The 21,284-nt window shown below is 44.7% G+C and overlaps 3 protein-coding genes and 1 pseudogene across 3 annotated transcripts; 3 read left to right on the top strand and 1 right to left on the bottom strand.

Annotated features, from left to right (window-relative positions):
• Positions 1–3,976: 3,976 nt before the first annotated feature.
• Positions 3,977–5,410, top strand: LOC119298517 (annotated as a pseudogene).
• Positions 5,411–12,801: 7,391 nt separating this feature from the next.
• Positions 12,802–15,214, top strand: LOC119303385 (probable ribose-5-phosphate isomerase 4, chloroplastic). The gene is made up of 9 exons (XM_037580510.1): positions 12,802–13,078; positions 13,173–13,300; positions 13,450–13,519; positions 13,607–13,714; positions 14,013–14,108; positions 14,190–14,246; positions 14,396–14,513; positions 14,627–14,693; positions 14,853–15,214. The coding sequence occupies exons 1-9, from the start codon at positions 12,905–12,907 to the stop codon at positions 14,926–14,928; spliced, it is 894 nt and encodes a 297-aa protein (XP_037436407.1). The 5' UTR covers positions 12,802–12,904; the 3' UTR covers positions 14,929–15,214.
• A 340-nt stretch (positions 15,215–15,554) lies between these two features.
• Positions 15,555–16,642, top strand: LOC119303386. The gene is made up of 2 exons (XM_037580512.1): positions 15,555–15,925; positions 16,302–16,642. Exons 1-2 carry the CDS (start codon positions 15,749–15,751, stop codon positions 16,470–16,472), a joined length of 348 nt encoding a protein of 115 aa, XP_037436409.1. The 5' UTR covers positions 15,555–15,748; the 3' UTR covers positions 16,473–16,642.
• Positions 16,234–21,205, bottom strand: LOC119300148 (pentatricopeptide repeat-containing protein At4g21300-like). The gene is made up of 6 exons (XM_037577201.1): positions 18,665–21,205; positions 17,886–18,089; positions 17,593–17,732; positions 16,980–17,134; positions 16,825–16,881; positions 16,234–16,445 (listed from the first exon to the last, which is right to left on the bottom strand). Exons 1-2 carry the CDS (start codon positions 21,203–21,205, stop codon positions 18,075–18,077), a joined length of 2,556 nt encoding a protein of 851 aa, XP_037433098.1. The 3' UTR covers positions 16,234–16,445; positions 16,825–16,881; positions 16,980–17,134; positions 17,593–17,732; positions 17,886–18,074.
• Positions 21,206–21,284: the final 79 nt, after the last annotated feature.

Genomic DNA, 21,284 nt, shown 5'->3' with positions numbered 1-21,284 from the left:
TTCACGCAAATATTCTTCGTAACGTGCATCACGTCGATTGCAGAGCGGACTTCTAGGACTTTCCAATATTCTAGCTCCCAGAATATAGATTTCTTCTTCCACATGGCTGCGTGCCCGTCAGCTCCCTTCGGAACTGATTGTCCGCCAGGACCCTTTCCAAAGATGACTTTCAAATCCTTGACCATATCAAATACCTCAGCACCAGTGCGTTCCGCAGGCTTCGGCCGGTGATCTGCCTTGCCGTTGTAATGCTTGCCTTTCTTTCTTACTGGATGAATTTTCGGAAGAAATCGACGATGCCCAAGGTACACGTTCTTCTTACAATTTGGCAAATGTACACTTTCAGTCTCATGTAAGCAGTGCGTGCATGCATTGTATCCCTTATTTGACAGTCCCGAAAGGTTACTAAGAGCAGGCCAATCGTTGATGGTTACGAAAAGCAACGCTCGTAGGTTAAATTCCTCTTTTTTGTGCTCATCCCACACACGGACACCAGGTCTGCCCCACAGCTGTAAAAGTTCATCAACTAATGGCCTTAGGTACACATCGATGTCGTTGCCGGGTTGCTTCGGACCTTGGATGAGCACTGGCATCATAATAAACTTCCGCTTCATGCACAACCAAGGAGGAAGGTTGTAGATGCATAGAGTCACGGGCCAGGTGCTATGGCTGGAGCTCTGCTCGCCAAAAGGATTCATGCCATCTGTACTTAGACCAAATCTTATGTTCCTTGCGTCAGCTGCAAAATCTTTGAACTCTCTGTCGATCTTTCTCCATTGCGTTCCATCTGCGGTGTGTCTCAACTCCCCGTCCGACTTACGGTCCTCTTTGTGCCATCGCAACAACTTGGCATGCTCTTTGTTCCTGAACAGACGTTTCAACCGTGGTATTATAGGAGCATACCACATCACCTTGGCGGGAACCCTCTTCCTGGGTTTCTCGCCCTCAACATCGTCACCAGGGTCATCGCCTCTGATCTTATAACGCAATGCAGTGCATACCGGGCATTCATTCAAATTCTCGTATTCACCGCGGTAGAGGATGCAGTCGTTGATGCATGCATGTATCTTCAGAACCTCTAAACCTAGAGGGCAGACAACCTTCTTTGCTTCGTACGTACTGGCGGGCAACTCGTTATTCTTTGGAAACATATTCTTCAACATTTTCAGCAAGTTTTCAAATGCCGAGTCAGCTACACCTGCCTGTGCCTTCCATTTCAGCAAATCCAGTGTGCAGCCCAGCTTTTTCAGACCATCATCGCATCCGGGGTACAACGACTTTCTGTGATCCTCTAACATGTGATCCAAATTCTCCCTCTCCTTTTCAGTTTCGCAGTGTCTCCGTGCATCAGCAATGGTCCGACCAAGATCATCAACGGTCTCATCACGTGCCTCTTCTTCACCTTCACCTTCCCCTTCACCTTCCCCTTCACCTTCAGCATCCTCCATGAAAGTATCACCGAAATGAGCAAGATAGCTTTCATCGATGAAATCATCCCCTTCTTCATCTTCTTCCATTATAACCCCTCTTTCTCCATGCTTGATCCAACAATTATAGCTTGGCATGAAACCGTGCCGAAGCAGGTGCAGGTGAACTTCTCTTGAGGAAGAGTAACCCTTCTGATTCTTACATCAACACATGGACAGATAACAAAACCCTTCTGCTTGTTCGCATTAGCCACTACGAGGAAATCTTTTAAACCCGTAGTGAACTCGCGGGAGAGTCGGTTACCGTACATCCATTGCCGATTCATCTGCATTATTATAATATAAAATATATAATTAACCATCATGCATTTGTTAAACTAACTAGCTATAAACAATAGAAATTAAACAATGAACAACACACATGCATATTTTATCAATGACACACATGCATGAAAGGTTCAAGTTGCTAACCGCGATCGAGGAGGAAAAAATAAATGAGGAACCTCAAGTGTGGCTCCACCACTTCATATCATGTTTGTTTCACCCTCTTGGGGCATTTCATCAAACACCTTGTGTGCATAAGAGGAACCAAAAGCAAACCTACACCCCCTTGTGAAGCTTGTGAAGAGAAGTGGCACCAAATGGCTAAGTGAGCGTGCTGAACTGGTATATATAGGGGAGGAGCTTTAGTCGCGGTTGGCCTGGCCAACCGCGACTAAAGGCCTTTGGGCACCTTTAGTCGCGGTTGGCCTGGCCAACCGCGACTAAAGCCCCTCACGTGCACCAGCTGGCCACCGAGCGCCCTGGGCCCAGGCCTTTGGTCGCGGTTCGTCTGCCGAACCGTGACTAAAGACTTCATTAGTCGCGGTTCCTACAGTTTCGCGACTAATGGGGCTGGACGGAAGCCTCTTTTTCTACCAGTGAAGTAGAAAAAAATAGTCTATTATTTTACTGATTTTCTTGAGTAGAATCTATCATGTTTGTTTAAGGCCGGGGCTATCTCGAGTAAAATATGCGTCTATCATCACTGACTAGCTACAAGACAATGTGGCCAAATATTAGTAACGACATGTATACACTTTGTACACAACGGAAGGATCATTATCCTAGCCTTAGAATCATTTGATAAACATAACCCGTTTTATTCATGTGAAGCTCAAGACTATATTCAAATATAAATCAAGTAACATCGCTAAATCCCACCACTAATTAAACAACCGCATGCAAATCTTAAAATTTATAACTAAATTTAAACCACCGAAAAGAAGCAACTAATTTAGTACATGGATGGGGCCATCAAGACAACACATTCAACAAGGTAGCAACACTAGTAGACCAACATTTAGTGAACCAGTCATTGAAGGGGAAACACATGATTTTACCACCGATTTCACCTCACTAGTCACTACCATCTGCCTAATGCAACAAGTGAAGGCTAGATTTATCTTGTTAGAAAACTCCCAAAATAAATGGTGGCAAAACACTCACCATAATAATTGTAGCAATGTACTCAAATGATGTAAAATCCCCGCCACTATGTTGCATGATTTCTTCAAAGCATCTCAACACGACCACGTGCTACAAATTCTGGCTACAAATATTCACTGGACTTTTCCTGAGTTGCATCGACATATGCTTTTAAAAACCTAAAGAATAGCTCACCAAGAAAGGTGCCCAATCAGAACAGCCACATTTGTAAGTACTGGGCAAGATACAACACGTTGAATCATGCAAACAAATTACGCAATAACAAGATTCCAGAAAGAAAGAAAAAAGAACAACCGTAGTCATAACAAATAAAGGAACCATAAAAAAGACACCTGGAACAGTTTTTCCTACTACAACAATGGTGGATGTTTCTGAATATGGTTGATCAGTTATTAGTTTACAATAGCGGACACCGATATACCAAAAAAACGGAACAACTAACAGAGTAACCTTTTTATAACTTAATCAAATTCAGAAAAGTTGAGTACAAGACACGCAGCAACCGACAGAACACCGAGGCTAGCTACCTGACGGACCAAGATTGCCCAAGGAGAAGAAGCTCCAACGCGCCCTCAGCCGGTTAAGCGTCCGCGCTGTTAGATTGCCCGCTGGGAATGGCTCGTCAGCCGAGCCAAACAGCGTAGTGCCGATGTCGCTAACTCTTGGTGACAAGTGACATCAACGAGGGAGATGACAAGCTACGCTGATTCCTCAAGAACTTTGCCAACGCCGTCAAAGACGGCACCCACCGGCAAATCATTGACATCCACTGCAGCGTCGTAAGCGAGACGCTCCATCGATCCTGTCCGTGACGCATATCCGTGTCCGTGTCCGACCTCCGACGATGCTGGGGCTCCGACTCCGATCGATCGAGGTCGCAGGCCCGATTTCGATTTGTTTTCCTGCTGGTCCATACCAGTAGTTCTATAAATTGAAGCGAGAGGGCCAGGCCATGGCGTACGTGCATCGCAGACAAGCCCTTTGTGTCCCTGATTTTCATCGGCGAAAGAGTAGCGGTTAGAAGCCGCAGAAACCAGCAGTTCTCGTAGGATCCTCCCTCGATGAAGCTTCTTCCGGCCGCCCTCGGCCTCCTCCTCCTCCTCCTCCTCCTCGTTCTAAATCCCAATGGCGTGGAGGCCCGGCCAGCCCCTGCCGGCGGCCATCAGAAGAAGTCGTCGAGCAACACTTTCTTCGTCTTCGGGGACGACTTCGCCGACAACGGGAACCTCCCTCTCACCGACCCCGTCACGAAGATGTCGCGGCAATGGGCCTACCCCTACGGCTCCGTGTATACCGATGCCCATGGGTTTCCGCGACCAAATACTCCGTCTGGCCGCTTCTCCAGCTACAAAATCCAGTCAGATTTCATCGGTAAGGCACTACCTTATGTTACCACAAAAAAAGTACTGTTATATTTTACAGTAATCCCTGCCCCTGGTGAATCACAATTATCCCTACTAACTGCTTTATTAATAAATTGCAGTGACAATGTTGGGGTTGGAGGAGGCCCCTCCTGCGCATGCCCTCACAGCAGACAAAACCTGCGACCCGTCCGGCATGACCTTCGCCTATGGTGGTGCAGGTGTGCTGGAAAGTACATCACACGGGGTTCACACCCTCCGCAAGCAGGTCGACGCTTTCAGGAAGATGGTCAAGGATGGGACCATCTCTGAGAAGCAGTTGAGTCACTCGGTAGCACTCGTGGCCATCTCCGGCAACGATTATGCAAGCACAGGCGTGATTGGCCTAAGTAACCCCAGTGATGTGAGTATCATATCAACGCAGAATGTATATATATCCATACACTAATTTGTTTGTGCATCTTACTAACTTAATTTCATGTATGTGATGCAGATTACTGCTTATATTGGAAAGGTGACAGAAGAGATCGCGGCTAATGTGGAGCAATTGTTGAAGCTCGGGGTGAAAAAAGTTCTTGTCAACAACTTGCACCCTATCGGTTGCACGCCGTCACAAACCCGAACCAATAACTACACCGCGTGCGATATTTTGGAAATTTGGGTGCATCAATTCACAACGATAACCTGAAACAAGTCATGACAGTAAAGAAGAATGTCCACATCATCGACCTATACACCGCATTTACTAGTATTGTGGATCATGCGCCAGGTACGTATGTATTTTCATGCAAAGTTTCTCATTATTTTAAAAGTTCCTAACATTATTAGATGGAGTTTGATTGTATGCTTGTACTACTTCTTATGAACTTTTTTATTTTTATCGGCATTAATGTAGGTAAAGGCTCAGATCTATCTAAGCAATTCAAGCGCAAACTATCGCCATGTTGCGAGAGTTTGGATTCGAATGGCTATTGCGGACAACAAGGCGAGTCGTCCTCGGAGCTTCTATACACCGTGTGCGACAAGTCCGACAAATTTTTCTATTGGGACGACATGCACCCCACACATGCAGGATGGGAGGCTATCATGAAACAGTTGGAAAAGCCCTTGAAGGAGTTTGTAGATCAAGACTAGGTAGCTAGGTTCTAAATAAATTATCTACGTATGCATCCACGATGACAATCTTCTGATTGTATTTGTTTGATAGTTTCAAGTATTTCAAAGACTGGATTTTCTAGGATGAATATTAAATTGTATTTGCATCTAGTTTTGCGAAAACTATATTCATAAGATGTAACTATTGTATATCATATGCCACATTTACAATAAAGATGTGTTCTAGCTATACAAGTCAAGTACTTGCCTATATATGGCTCAATAAGCTCAATGCAATTCCACATCGATTGATTTTTGCTGTCAGCATGGTCTACCGGGACAACGTGTTCTAAGGGTGATGACGGGTGCTTTGTCGACGGTAGTGGTTGTTCGGTCAGCCAGAGCCCTCAATGTATTTATTTTATTTGGGCTGCTTTGTACTTATGGTGAACCTTATAATAGATAAAGTCTTTTTTCACCCAAAAAAATATGATAGAAAAACTAAAGCCAATCATTCGAGCTTGATCACCCATTCTCACAAGATTAGAGGATGTTCAGATAAGAATAAGGTTTATTTTTGAGGATCTTCGGGATTTAATTAGTTCATCAGAAATACACCATCCAAATACACCTTTATGATCTTCGAGATTAACTTGCTGGCTTACAAAAAACTAGCACCAAGATGCTTGTTTATTTTTAAGACGGAACTCCTGAAGGGCTGCTGCTTTTCCATTAAGAATGAAGATAGTTACAGTAGACTTCCGAATTAAATAACTGCAACTTGGGCATGTGTTGCAACTTGACAATAGAGACTCCATCAAAATTGTCGACTTGGGCATGCATTGTGACACTGTAGATGGATGTCTCTTGTGCAGTCAACGCTTTTCTTGATTCAGGCAAGGATATATAGATTTGAAATTATTTTAAAAATGGTGTTGTATTCAATTTTTAGGGGGTGCACAAGTACTTCCATGACCGTCCAGCCGACAATCGAGTGTAACAAAATATGATATTAATATGGAAAAAAGAAACATCACTAGAAAGGGTATTCATTTTTAGACATAGTGGAAGGTCAAGAATTTGTTCTCTCGTGTGGAACTCGTGGTTATTCCATTAGCACTCCGGCTGAACAAAATATCTGGCCACCAATACTCTCACATAATCGGCACACCTTTTGGCCGTAGCAACCTAGGTCCATATGCCTCCTCGCTCCCATTGCCCGCAAGGAATGTGCGATTTTATTACAAGCCCCAGGGTTTAAAGAAAGAATGACTGAACCAGAGTTTAGATGGTCTATGAAACTGGATGCAATTTTCATTATTTCTGGTGTTCATTGTACTGCCATGATTGAAGATGAATAGATCGACAATTTCTCACACAAAAAATACATAGGGTCAAAGTCTGTAATCTGCAGTGCACCGGTCAATGGGGAGTCAAGAATTGGCAGAGAGAAAATAGATGAAGTCACGTATGATAGAAGTGGTAACAGAAAAGGATAACCAAAATTAACAGCACTACCTAAACTACCTGACAAAGGATGGAAACCGGGGGTAGGCCTGTAGGGGGTAAAGGTCAAAGGGGCCCTGTAATGGCAGAAACATTTGAAGAGAATAACTTAGATTTGGCGTAGATGAACCAAACAGAGTGAAGTACCAAAAAATTGATGTTCCCAAATATCAAATAGTGATAGATGTTTTCCTGAGGTCACTCATTCCGAGCAGTAAACTTATAAAGTGGCTAAGGTGTCGGTATGTTACAACGCACGCCATGTGCCTCATGCCAATATACGGCGATTCGTTATATATGGCCCGACTAAGTCCACTGCTAACCTCAAGTAATGTAAATTCATCATCGAGCATGGTTTTGTTATGGCGGTCTATTCCAACAAACTAACATATACTAGGATCATAGGGTCTAAATGATCACATAGCTTGAACCATTCACAAGGCGCTTCTAATATATGAAATGAAAAGTAGCTTGATGGTTATATATAGAAGCATATGTAGAGCAAGGTGCGGTTGGCAATGTCATAAATTAGACTTATTAGAAGCACTTCCTTGTGGAAACTGGAACATGTAAATGTTGTACATATAGGCTACCGCATGAGCTAGATGGCATAGTAGGTCTCTCTCATTCCTCACCTCTCATGATAGCAGTTCTAGGGTTCCTTCGTGTTGTCAATGATGTGTCAACGAGAGTAATGGGGAATGTTTTCCATCAACGCCATCCATGACTCTAGCACTGCAATATGTACAAGGGACGGTCAATGGCGGGTGCCTTGCTTCGAGGCAGTGACGTCAGTGCCTTGGGGATGACTTCGCCGACAACGGGAACCTCCCTCTCACTGAGCCCGTCACTGAGATGTTGCAGCAATGGGCCTACCCCTACGGCTCTGCATATGCCGACACTTATGGGTTTCCGCGACCAAATACTCCGTCCGGCCGCTTCTCCAACTATAAAATCCAGTCTAATTTCATCGGTCAACACTCAGCACTCAACACTATGTTATAAGTACTCCCTCTGTCCCAAAATGCATAGTGTCAAAAATGATCTTACATTTTGGGACGGAGGGAGTATTATGTTAAAGAAAAATTGTAATCTTTGCTGCATAATAGTTATCCTACTCACTATTTTATTAATATCCTACTCATTGTTTTGCAGAAGCATGCTTCTACATCACGCACTAGATACAAGACGGTGTGACCAAATATTAATAACGACTTGTATAGACATTTACACAGCGCAAGGATCATTATCCCAGCCTTCAAATCATTTGATAAACATACCTCATTTTATTCATGCGAAGCTCAGGATATTGAGGCCAAAAACAACATGCCAACAAAACCGGCTAATATGGCTAAATCACGCCATGATTACACAACAACATGCTAATCTTGCAATTCATTACTAAATTTAAACCATTGAAAAGAGGCAACACATTTAGTATATGGATCGGGGCCTCAAGACAACACATTTAACAAGGTATCAACACCAGCACACCAGCATCTATTGAACCAGTCAGTGAAGGCGGAACACATGATTTTACTATTTGAGTTCATCTCACTACCATCTTCCTGATCCAACAACTGAAGAGGCATACTAATATACAAGACAGCCTACACATAGTCGATGACACATGACTTGTAGTTGTTAGATCCAACCAATGAAAGCCAGAATGAGGCTTTTGCCTCGGATCTAAAATGTCAAAAACTGCTCGGCCCAGCTAACGTAGGAAAACTGATGTGTGGTTGTATGGCAAATCCAAGGTGATCAAAGAAGCTCCCTGCCACTTGTACCAGATTCAAAAAGATTAGTCGTGCAGTGCACGCTAGCATTGAACCGCTACATAGCGTCAAAAATCCTATTGGGCCGCCCCGCCACCTACATATGTGCACTAATCCTAAAAAGGACCCTCCAAAATCATTTGATGGATCCATAGAGTGAGGATGGATGAAGACAATACCAGCTATACCGTGAAAGGACACCTGCACAACCACCATGCATGACGACCGACACAATGTCTAGATTTCTCTTGACTAGTATACAAGTACTTCCATGGCCCTCCAGCCAGCAAATCCAGCGCAACAAAAAACGATATCGATATGAAAAAAAATCATCAATAGAAATGATTTAAATGAGCCCTGTAACCAACATTGTAAACACGTCTGTTCAGATACTATATAAGGCATGAACAGTACATCAACTCATTCACTTCAGTCTTTCTTTTCTTCTCAGTTGCAATGCCGAATGCAATGAGTTCCTCGGGCGTCGCATGCAACTTGGAGAGCTGTGACAGTGCCAGCGGAGCTGATGTGATGGACACATCTTTTAGGGCAGCAACCGATGCACACCCACGCAAATTGATTTTGAGCGCTTCAGCGACAAAATTTTGTGATGATGGATCCAGCCAGATAAGCCATACATGCATTGTCGACATAATACATAAAAGATATGTTCACGATGCCCATGCATCAACAAAATAACTTTATCTTTAGACGCTCACCAAACAAAGAACCTACTGGGAGGTATGGGGTTAATTAGACTCGCGACATGGTGTCCATGGGTGTTTGTATGTGTGATTGTGTGAACCGACCTTTGAGGTAGGGAAATGCAAAGATCATACAGCAGTGCTACATGCACGACACTGGCCGGACGACATGCAGACAATATGACATATCCCACCATCAGAGTCTAAGGCAAAACATCTCCAGCGGTTGGATTAGCTATCATCCTCGTGTCGTTCACTGGAATTGTCGTGTGTGTAGTAGTTTCGAAGATCATACTGCTTTATACTACTTGGTCAGAACCCAAGGTAATAAGCTTTGCACGTGGCAAAGTTACTTTCAAGTCTCTCCCTGCCATGTTGATGGCTCTAGGTACAGTGCAATTATGAACCATGATAGGTGACAAGTAGAGGAACTCAGCCTCTTATTTTTAATATATTATTTTGTGGAACCTACCATCATAGTGTTCAGGGTAGCTATGTCTATCTTGAGCGAAATATGCTTACAAACCGGTGTGATCAAATATTAATAACGACTTGTATACACATTTACACAGCGCAAGGATCATTATCTCAGCCTTTGAATCATTCGATAAACATACCTCATTTTATTCATACAAAGCTCAAGACTTTGAGGCCAAAAACAACATGCAAAGAAAAAATGGCTAACGTCACTAAATCACAGCACAGATTACACGACAACTTGCTAATCTTGCAATTCATTACTAAATTTAAGCCACTAAAAAGAAGCAACACATTTAGTATATGGATCGGGGTACCAAAACAACACATTCAACAAGGTATCAACACCAGCACACCAGCATCTCTTAAACCAGTCAGTGAAGGCGGAACACATGATTTTACTATCGAGTTCACCTCACTGTCGTCTTCCTGATCCAACAATTGAAGGCTAGATTTCACCAGAGGCACACTAATATCCAAGACAACCTTCACATAGTCGATGGCACACGACTTTAGTTGTTAGATCCAACTAATGAATGACAGAACGACGCTTTTGCCAGAACGGGGCTTTTGCCCAACCAACATAGGAAAATTGATGTGTGATTGTATGGCAAAGCCACGATGATCGAAGAAGCTCTCTAACGCTTGTACCAGATTCGAAAGCATTAGTCGTGCAGTGCACGCTAGCATTACACCGCTACAGAGCGTCAAAACTCCTATGGGGCAACCCGCCACCTGCATCTGTGAACTAATCCTAAATGGGACCCTCCAAAAATCATTTGATGGGTCCATAGAGTGTGGATGGATGAAGACAACATGAAGATACACCATGAAAGGACACCTGCACAACCACCATGTATGGCGACCGACACAATGTTTAGATTTCTCTTGTCTAGCGTACAAGTACTTCCATGGTTGTCTAGCCGGCAAAATACAGCGCAACAAATAACGATATCGATATGAAAAATAATCAATAGATATGGTTTCAAATGAAATGTTTAGAAGTAGTGTAAGTTCAAGAATTTGTTTTCTTAGATGAACTCTTGATTCCATTAGCACTCAACCTGGACAAAATAGCTGGCCACCAAAACTATAACATCATCGGGCACACCTTCTGATCATAGCAGCCTAGGTCCATGCCTCCTCACTCTCATTCCCGCCAAGGAATTAATGAGCAATTTTATTACAAACCTCATGGTTTAAAGAAACAATGACTGGACCAAAATTTATGGACGCCCTTAATGTCATGATACGCAGGAACACGATGTCAAAGTCTGTAATCTGCAGTGCACCAGTTGATGAGAAGTCAAGAATTGGCAGAAGGAAAATAGATCAGAAGTCATGTACTAGAGAAGATGTAAGGAAAAATAACCAAAACTAGCAGCAATATCTATACTACTTGCCAATGGATAGGGGGCTTACCAAAGGTCAAGACGGCCCTGGAAAATTGGAGAGGAAAACTGACATTTGTTGCAAAGAAACAAAAAAAAAAAGAGTGAAGCGCGACAAACTTGATGTCTCCAATGATCAAACTGCGATAGTGTGATACTCCCTCCGTCCCACATTATGGGATGGATGGAGTAGATATTTTCCTAAGGCCACTCATTCCGAGTAACTTATAAGCCGCTTAAGTGTTTGTATGTTACAATGCGCACCTTGCGCGTCATGCCAATATATGGTGCTTCCTTATATATGGCACAGCTAAGTCCACTGCCAACCTCAAGTGATGTGAATTCCATGATCGAGCATGGTTTTGTTTTGGTGGTCTATTCAAACAAACTAACATGTACTAGAATCATAGAGCTTAAATGATCACATAGTTTGAACCATTCACAAGGGTCGCTTCTGATGTATGAAATGAGTAGTTGGTAGATGGCATATAGAAGCATATGTAGAGCAAGATGCAACTGGTAGATGGCATATATTAGACCTATTAAAAGCACTTTCCCATATAAACCGAACATGTAAAAGTTGTACATATAGGCTACCGCATGAGGTAGATGACATAGGTCTCTTTCCTTGCTCACCTCTCATAACAGCGGTTTCTAGGGTCCCATGATGTTGTTGACCATGTGGCAGTGGCAGTAATGGCTAAGATATAAAGCACGCTTGACTTTAAGAGTACAACACAAAGACATACAAGTATCAATTGCTAAAGATTTGCGAGCACACACTTTATTTTAGCACACACCTCTACAGATGTATTTTAGTGAAGAAATTTTGCAAGATGATGGGAAACTTGTTGATGTTCATCCAAAAAAAAATCAGATGTCTTTCAATTTAGTTATGCTTGCAATTTTTTGGAATTATGTTCATGCAGGTGCATTTGTGCTCGAGATTAGAATAATACTTTCGCTCAATAACACCTAATTAACACGTGACGTAATTTTACTGTCATCTCTTGAAACTGAGGCGGGCTATAATGGTGATATCTTAATCGATACCATGCACTTAGGAATAGCAAACACGCTGATGTGACAAAGAATTAAACAAGAGAGATGGTTAGAGTGATATAAGTAGATATCATATCATAGTAAACGATATGCTACTTTATGTCATGCATGGTCATAAATAAAATTATCTATTATACTATTTTATGTGTATCATACATGATACTAATATATGATACTCCTCATAATGAGTAGTCTGAGTAGCCTCTAGTAACAAAAGTACCCCCTCTGTCTCATAATGTAAGACGTTTTTTGACACTAATGTACCCCCTCTGTCTCATAATGTAAGACGTTTTTTGACACTAATGTAATATTAAGAAATGTCACATTATGAGACGGAGGGGTATCATTTATACCATGATGGAAATCTTAATAAAAAGATATAGTAATTTCACAATTTCTTGGAGTGGGCAGAGCAGAGAAAAACATGGGTTCCCAAGTCCCAACACATCTTATTTCACTTGGAATTGTCGCGCCGCTCGTGCGCTGTCACACTCCTTATCCTCTGAAGCGGTGGTGCTTACCCAAACTGTGTGGCAGGTCTCGAAACCGCTACGCTACACCGGCAAAGCTGACGCTAGAGCAGAGAGGCAGCCCCCGTGTTCGCCGCTCGTCTCCATGGAGGCAGTCGCCAGAGCAAGCATCGCGGCAGGCTCGCACGCGCGGGTCCCCCTGTGCCGGCGACCGCGGCCGCGCCACGCCGTGCGCTGTCTCCGGGGACGACCCTCGGTGGCCTGCGCGGCCGCCGCCGACGCCGATGTCGTCCGTCTCTTCGACGCCGCCAAGCTCACGGTAATAAGGGAGACGCTCTGCCGTCCTCCAGCATTCACGGCGGCTTCCTTCGAATGCTGAGGCACTTATCTCGTATTATGCGGCATTGTTTCAGGTGGACGAGTTTGTGAAGAGCGGGATGGTGGTCGGGCTCGGCTCCGGCGCCGCGTCCGGGCTCGCCGTCCAGTACCTCGGCACGCGCCTCCGGCGAGGCTCGCTGACCGGCATTGTCGGCATACCCTCGTAAGCATTCCAATTGCTTCACTGCCACTCCGTGGTTCATCTGTGCCACATGAGCTTTACTTGCATCCTGCACAACCGCAATCCCGCATGCATTCGCTCGCTCCTGATCATCGGTTGCGTCTAATCGGTTGTTGGGGTTGATCAGCCAGGTCTGTGATCTGTGCAAGTGAGGCGGAGAAAGCCGGGATCAAGGTCGGCAGCCACGAGGAAGGCGCCCAAGTACGCTCTATTCTCTTGTCACCATTGTAAATCTTGCAGGCAAGAAAGAAGAGGATTTTGGCTGAAACCATGCTCACTGACGTATAGATTGATTTTGCTTTCGCTGATGCTGATGTAATTGAAGAGGGCACACTCGCTGCTGTCATCGGGCGCGGGAAAACCGAAAGCGGACAGCCTTCTTTCATACAAGAGAAGGTTAGCGCAACTCTTCAGAAATTTGTAAACCAGCTCTTCAAAAACTGCTTAAACCCATTCAGGCTCCCTGCCTCCCTGACTTGTGTCTGTCTAAATCATCACTTATCCTTTTTGTTTCCTGAAAAGTCGAACAAGCATGCATCTTAGTAAGTTCATGAAGATGGAAATATTGCTGTTTTCTGAAAAAAAAAATACAATGTAACTATTTGCTTGTGTTCACTGCAGATATTTCTGTTATGTCAATTATATTATTATCTCATCTTCCTATATGCAACTCTTGATTGGTCTGGAACCACAGGGTATTGTTGAATCGGCTGACAAGGTTGCCTTTATCATTGACAACGACAAATATGTGAATGGCATCGAGGGATCCATTCCAGTTTTGGTCAAAAGTGTAAGCAATCTCTACCTTCTGCCACCAGACATCAGATCAGTTCTCTGTAATGTTCGTTAAGAGAGGGGCAGATCATTTCAGGGGAACTGGATCGACACCGCTGAAGAGATTGATGATTTGTTCCTAGGCGACGCAGAGGTGCACAGCTAATCAATCTCTTAATAATTTCTGAAATTTCATACTCTGAGCAGCTAATGGGTTTCTGAACCTGAAACCTGTCCGTGCCCTGCCGACCCGGCAAAAAGAGAACCCTTTTTGACTGATAACCATTGTGTGATTGCCTGAAGGTTTGGAGGAGGCCATCAATTGGAACTGCCGGTCCATCGGGAGGCGACTTCCCGCTGGTAACCAAGGAGGGCCATCACATACTTGATGTTATCTTCACAACCCCAATCCAGGATCTTGGTATGTGCGTAAATGGAAGCCTGTTACCTCTCGGAGGATCTAAATTCGACATAATAAATCAGCAACTATTTCTCCAGTGGAGTTTTTAGCTGGTTCCTTTGGTCACCGTGCAGGAAAGGTAGCAGAAGACTTGGAGAAAATCGTTGGCGTTGTGGACCATGGGATAATTTGCAACACTATGTAAGTTTCTCAACCTAAGCAATTTCTATAACAAAAATCCAGTTTTTAACCAGCATGCTTCAAAAACAAACGAATAAAAAGGTATTAGACCACAAAGCAAACAACGCGTATGCAGCTACACGCTGCAGTGTCTAAGATATTACAATCTGTTACATGCAGGCCGTATGCCGTAATTGCGTCGAAAGGGGAAGTTCAGGTCTTGGATCGGAAGTCATCGGTGATACCAAACACATAAATCTACAATTGAGTTGCAGAGCAACCATTTCCCCCGCATTTCGACGGGAGAATCTATTGCGAGTTGGCTGGTGAAAAAAAAATGCAATGAGTCAAACGTGCGATAGCTATTTTTTGTACCGTCCGACGTGTAAAATTCTGTGTGGCATGTCCAAAGTTTTCCCCTACGGATGTATGAATATGATCTTCAGATATGTGCAGCTACTGACTCTGCTAGCACTCTGAAGAATCTGAATCACATGTTTATATAAGTTGGTCATGTGATGGCATCTGCCAGTTCGGCCTGAGGCATCTTTTGCAGCTAAACCTCTACGCTTTCACTGTTCACTAGTACTGTGAGTTGCGTATTGCAATGGACCATCTCTGACCCAGCCGTGCACACAAAGGAATGCATGGCTGCGATCAACCATGGCTAACTAAGCCAGGGGACTTAAACTTGGAACCCACGCTTAGTCCTATTAGGTTATTATTATACTTATATCACAGCTCAGAGGCTAACTAAGCCTGGGGACTGAAAACAATTAAACAAAAATGACCAGCGAAGAGACCAAACGCGTTCCACTTCCACCTAAGTTTCAACTCTTCTAGAAAAAAATCTACTCAGGTTTCAACTAACGTTGTGCTACCGGTCAACGGTCCGTAGGACCCGGTCGGTTCAGACGAGGTCACCACCGGCGCACCAACGCCTTCCGCGACCAGCCAAGATGCGATACCTTGCGTACTGCTGCTGCTGCTACTAATACACCCTGGACGGCTCTATTCTGTTCCCACCCAAGTACTTGGAGCAGGGGAAAGCTAGAGGAGAGGAGAAGGGAGCAGGCATGGCGTCGGAGATGCTGCTCAGGAGGATCCATTCCATCTGCCGTCTCGCCCCCGGCGACCGCCGGTCGCAGCTGTTCGGACGCGGGGAGGGGCTCCGCCGTCTGGTTCCTACGGCGAGCCATCCATCGTTCTGCAGCAGCGCGTGTGAGCAAGCCGGCGCGGGCAGCGCAAGCAAGGTTCGCCCTTCTTTACTTTACCCACAGATTTCTCCCAGGAATGGATGAATGCAGGGTCTCTTCCTGCAACTTGCTGATGGGCAAAGCAATGAGTGCCCCTGGACCCATTTCTCCACCAAATCAACATGTTTTTTATTTATTTTATGCATAACGGCTGAAGGTTTTCTTGGTCTGGACGAATAAATGCAAGATTGCCCAGCGTTTTATTTACAGTTTCGAATCGAGCGATGAGGTAGTCATGAAATAAAACCTAACCTGTGCATACTTCTGAAAAAATAAACAGTGGTATTTTTGGAGGATGGTTAGTACCATGTGTATGTTGCTTCTCTTGAAGAGTTCGTCCATTTATCGATGCCTTTTGCTTGTAATGGTGCAGGATCAAGATAACCTCGCTAGGTTTTCAGACCCACAGGTTGCTCACGAGGATCGCCGGTTCGTTCAGTTCTTGGATAGGATGCTGGACGCGACGAGAAATCCCCAGAGTCTTGCGCAGATACGGCGCGAGAAGCTTCCAAATGATCTGAAAATATTGGATGATGAGATATGAGTCAAGTTCTCTTACAGGAATATAATAAGAGTTAACAAGCGTGATTTATGACATGTAAAGTGACCTTGAGATTAACCTGCCAAACTTGAGCATGTGAGATTGTTATTATTCAAGTTCTAATTGTGGACCAAAACACCGGCTGATGAAAATATATTATGCATTTTGAGTTATTTCTCTGCGACTGATTTCGTATCATGTATGAAGTATGAACTATAGAGGAAACAAATATATGGCTGGCCAATTAACTACTATTCCATATTCTGTTCCGAAACATCTGAAGAGCAAATGTGAATTTTCAGCAAGTTATCATTTTCATCAAACGATAATATTTCTTGTCAAGATTTGAACAGACCTATAGAATAACTCCAAGCCATACCACCCAGGGGTCCTCTGTTCTAGATCCAAAGACCTGTGACACGAATTCAAGCATATACGGCGATCAATTCACTGATACAAGACTTGTTTGAAAGGTGTGCACATAGCAGTAGGGAGAAACAATAAAATTACCTAGTGATCAGTTCAAATGATCGACTGACTCAACAGGTCGCTCACATTTCATCGTTAACCTTGTTGTGCTACACAACCTTGTTTCATAAGCATGTCGAGCTGTTGTGAAAATGTTGAATCTCACGTGTTCTTATGGTTTTCACAGGCCTGTCAACCTGCATAACTAGGCTTACGAAATGACCAAAAAACTGTGTAGAGGGCAGAAACACGAAACTCAGAACCAACAGAATTAGATATTCTTTTCACTGGACAAAAATGATTAACTTTAGCACAATCTATACACCAATAGCTTAGATTTATCCATCCGGACAGCACTTTTAGATTTTCTTTTCACGGGACATAACTTTCCAAGAAATTACACCAATAGCTTCTACTCCCTCCGTTCCTAAATATAAGTCTTTTTAGAGATTCTAATATGGACTACATACGGAGCAAAATGAGTGAATTTACACTCTAAAATACGTCTATATTCATCCGTATGTAGTTCATATTCAAATCTCTAAAAAGACTTATATTTAGGAACAGAGGGAGTAGAACATTATGGCACACAAATAGAATAATGCTGTCCAAGTTCAAGACGAAAAGGCCATACAAGTTAGCTTGCAGAACTTACACAGTCCCAAGGAATAAACTGTCAGCATTGAGAGTTTGAGCCGTCAAAGAATTATATGAACTTTGTTGATAAGACCGCGCCTATGTACAGGTGATACATGACCAAGATGGACCTGACACATTCCATGGCCATTTGAATTTCTGTGGAAAAGTAGTGTTAGGAATTAGAACTCGTAGTTAAACAAAAAGGAGAAAATGAGAATAGGCTTTTTCTTACAACTATCATATCTTTGCAAAGGATGATAAAGAAGTTAACCAGAAAACAAACAAAACAAAAGGGGCATGTGTTCTTACTGCATTACGAATTGAGCGTTTAGGGTTCAGCTGATGCACAAGCAAGTCAACTCGCCACTTCTTCACATGGAAACATGGAATCGTACTGCAGTAGAAGCTTTGCTTTGCTCTATGCAACATTTGTACAATAACGAGTTCTCCTTTATCACCATCAGAATATCAGATAACTTCCACTGGGATAAATCACAATCAAATTGTCATTACCTACAGTAAGAAAAGAACATTAGTATACTCTCAATTGCAATTGAGAAGACAAAAGAACTAACTGCATGGGACAGTCTTCCAAATCGCCCAAACTTGCCTTCTACAGCAACATAGAAACAGAACAAAACAGGCAAGCAAATCACTAAACGACTATACCATATTAAAATGGCTTTTTCTGCAACTAACTGTACAGTTTTGGGTTTTAGTCGGCTTTGGTTCTTAGTTCTTCGACTCCTAATACAAAATGACACGCATTTCGGTGCATGTTCTAGAAGAAGAAAATATATATACAAGAACGATTTTTTTTACTAACCTGCAAACTATGTTAAAGGAAAAAATGTAATATGTTGTCACCTCATTAGGAATGACAGTATACTGATCCTGATTCCTGCTGTCTCATTTAGTTTGACATGGATGGATCAGCAATACAGCGGGACCTTGTCCAAATAGTTCATTTTTGTATCATTTTAGTTACAGAAGGTGATAAGAACAAAGAAACGCAATGGTTGAACAAGGGTTTGAACTATGAAAATGCATGGTGAATAAAATAATCTGCAGAGAAATCATTGCTGAACCTGGGTGGTGTTGTCTGGTTGCGTGGTATAACATATGTCTGGCCTGGGAACGTAGCCTTCATGTTTTAATTCTAGAAGAAGGCTCTTCAAAGACATGTAAATATCTTCAGAATCAGGGTGGCTTTTGTCTGCTGCAACAAATAAATGGCTGGTATTATTAACATCTACCCAGCTGTAACCAGGTATCTTCTGAACTTTCTTGTCCTTCATCAATCTTCTCATTTTTGACACACCATCCCACCGTCCAGCAACAGCATTGATATTGGACATGAGCACATAATAACCTGAATTATGAGGATCCAACTTGAATAGTTCTTGAGAAGCAATCTCTGCAAGTTCAACGTTGCGATGCACACGGCAAGCATGGAGAAGAGCACCCCAAATGCCAGCATCCGGCTTGAAAGGCATGTCAGCAATAAATTGCATGGCTTTATCCAACTTCCCAGCCCGGCTATATAAGTCAACCATGCAAGCTAAGTGTTCCACTCGAGGTGCAATCTGATATTCCTCAGTCATGCATTTAAAAAGTCGGAGTCCTTCTTGAACCTGCCCAGCGTGAGCACAAGCAGATATCAAAGCAAGGAATGTTACATGGTCTGCGTTGAATCCTTCCTCTTGCATGCGGCATAATAAACTCACCGACTCTTTAACAAGGCCATGAGCCCCATAGGCAGAGATTATACTATTCCATGACACTTCATTCTTCTCAGGCATGAATTCAAAAACACGAAAAGCCAATTCTAAGTTCCCACATTTGCCATACATATCTATGAGAGCACTCTCAGCAAACACATCTGCTCTTATGGGACCCTTTATAATGATACCATGGATCTCCTTTCCATAATATATAGCTGGTAAGCCTGCACATGCTGATAGGATGGAAGATATGGTCACATTACTGTACTTCACTCCTTCCATACTCATTTGACGAAACAACTCAAGAGCTTCTTCAGGTTCCCCATTCTGTGCAAAGCTTGAAATCATCGAGTTCCATGTCACCTCATCCTTAGCAGACATCTTAGAGAAGATATAATGGCTAAGGTCGAGTCTACCGCATTTCGCATACATGTCCATTAATGCACTCTCCACATAACACCTTCCTTCATATGCATTTTTCAGAACATACCCATGGAGCTCCTGACCAAGCTTCATAGCAGCCATGCAAGCACATGCTGGCAACGTGCTAGCTACCATGACGGCATTTGGTTTGATGCCCACTTCCAAGAGGCACCGAAACATTTTCACTGCCGCTTCGCTCATCCCATTAAGAACATAACCCGAGATCATTGTACTACCAATAACCACATCGATGGTCTTTGTAGCATTAAAGACATTTTGTGCCATCCTCACATCCCTGCACTTGAAATATATGTCCACCAAAGCACTCACCAAGAAGACATCCAAATGCACACAGTTCCTGACAATGTAGCCATGTATCTCCTTCCCCTGCTTGAAACCATTCAAATCGGTCAAAGCTGGTAACAAGCTTGCCAGTGTAACTGAATCAGGCTGAAGACCACTCTTCTGCATGTCACAGAACAATCTCAATGCATCGTCGACAAGCCCGTTCTGAACGCACCCGGATATCATCCCGTTCCAGGTTACCAAATCGTCCCGCGGCATCAGGTCAAACAACCTCCACGCATCATCCAAGCACTGGCATTTGGCGTACATTGACACCAACGTGTTCGCCACGGCGACCTCTGGCTCTAACCCATACTTCACCGCCAGGGTGTGGAGCTGCACCCCTGAGAGCAAGTCAGCCTCCGTGGCGCACACAGACAGAAAGCACGCCAGGGTCGCGAAGTTGGGGTCACAGCGGGACGCCCTCATGGCTCCGAACAGCCCCACCGCGCTGGCCACGTCGCCACCCTTGACGTACCCGTCCATCATCACGTTCCACAGGACGCAGTCCCGCTCGGCCATTCCGTCGAACACCTCGCGCGCGCCCCCCAGGAGGCCGGCGTCCGCGTACATCTTGATGAGCGCGCTCCCGACGTACATGTCGCGGTCGAGCCCGAGCGCCCGCGCGGTGCGGTGCACGAGGCGGCCGAGGGCGAGCGCGCCGAGCGCGGCGCACGACTTGACGACGTAGGGGAGGGTGTGGCCGTCCGGCCGCGGCGCGGACGGGTGCGCCCACATCTTGACGTAGAAGAGCACGGCGAAGCGGTGGTGCCCGGCCATGGTGAGCCCGCGGATGAGCCAGTTCCAGGGGAGCGCCGACGCGGCGGCCGCGCGCGGGAGCGAGGAGAAGACCGCGACCGCGTCCCGGAAGCGCCGCGTCAGGACGTACATGCCGATGAGCCGCGTCTGGAGCGCGCCCGCCGGCCCGTCGGCGGCCGCGAGGAGGCCCGAGGTGACGGCGCGCGCGTGGATTCGGAGGCCCAGCGGGAGGTGCGGCGGGGCGACGCAGCCGCGGAGGAGCGCGAGCAGGCGGTAGGCGCTGGGCGCGGCCGCCGCCGTCGAGGCCGCGGTCGAGAGCGGCGCGCAGAAGCATCGCCGCGCCGGTGGCCTGAGGCGGATGAGGACGCGGCGGCGCATGGCAGCGCCGGCGAGGGCGACGCGAGGAGGGAAACGAAACGAGACGGAAAAGTGCGCTATGGGCTTCAACTCTCACGTG

The sequence above is a fragment of the Triticum dicoccoides genome, chromosome 5A (assembly GCF_002162155.2).
Source record: "Triticum dicoccoides isolate Atlit2015 ecotype Zavitan chromosome 5A, WEW_v2.0, whole genome shotgun sequence".
Classification (NCBI taxonomy): domain Eukaryota; kingdom Viridiplantae; phylum Streptophyta; class Magnoliopsida; order Poales; family Poaceae; genus Triticum; species Triticum dicoccoides.
The sequence above is the reverse complement of the archived record's forward strand: the minus strand, read 5'-3'. Positions and strand labels throughout refer to the sequence as shown.

Bases quoted from the DNA above. Each gene is read 5' to 3' on its own strand.
- LOC119303386 (XM_037580512.1), top strand. From the start codon at position 15,749: ATGGCGTCGGAGATGCTGCTCAGGAGGATCCATTCCATCTGCCGTCTC. The intron at 15,926-16,301 runs GTTCGCCCTTCT...GTAATGGTGCAG, and splicing joins GCGCGGGCAGCGCAAGCAAG to GATCAAGATAACCTCGCTAG.
- LOC119300148 (XM_037577201.1), bottom strand. From the start codon at position 21,205: ATGCGCCGCCGCGTCCTCATCCGCCTCAGGCCACCGGCGCGGCGATGC.
- LOC119303385 (XM_037580510.1), top strand. From the start codon at position 12,905: ATGGAGGCAGTCGCCAGAGCAAGCATCGCGGCAGGCTCGCACGCGCGG. The intron at 13,301-13,449 runs GTAAGCATTCCA...TTGATCAGCCAG, and splicing joins GGCATTGTCGGCATACCCTC to GTCTGTGATCTGTGCAAGTG. The intron at 13,715-14,012 runs GTTAGCGCAACT...CTGGAACCACAG, and splicing joins CTTCTTTCATACAAGAGAAG to GGTATTGTTGAATCGGCTGA.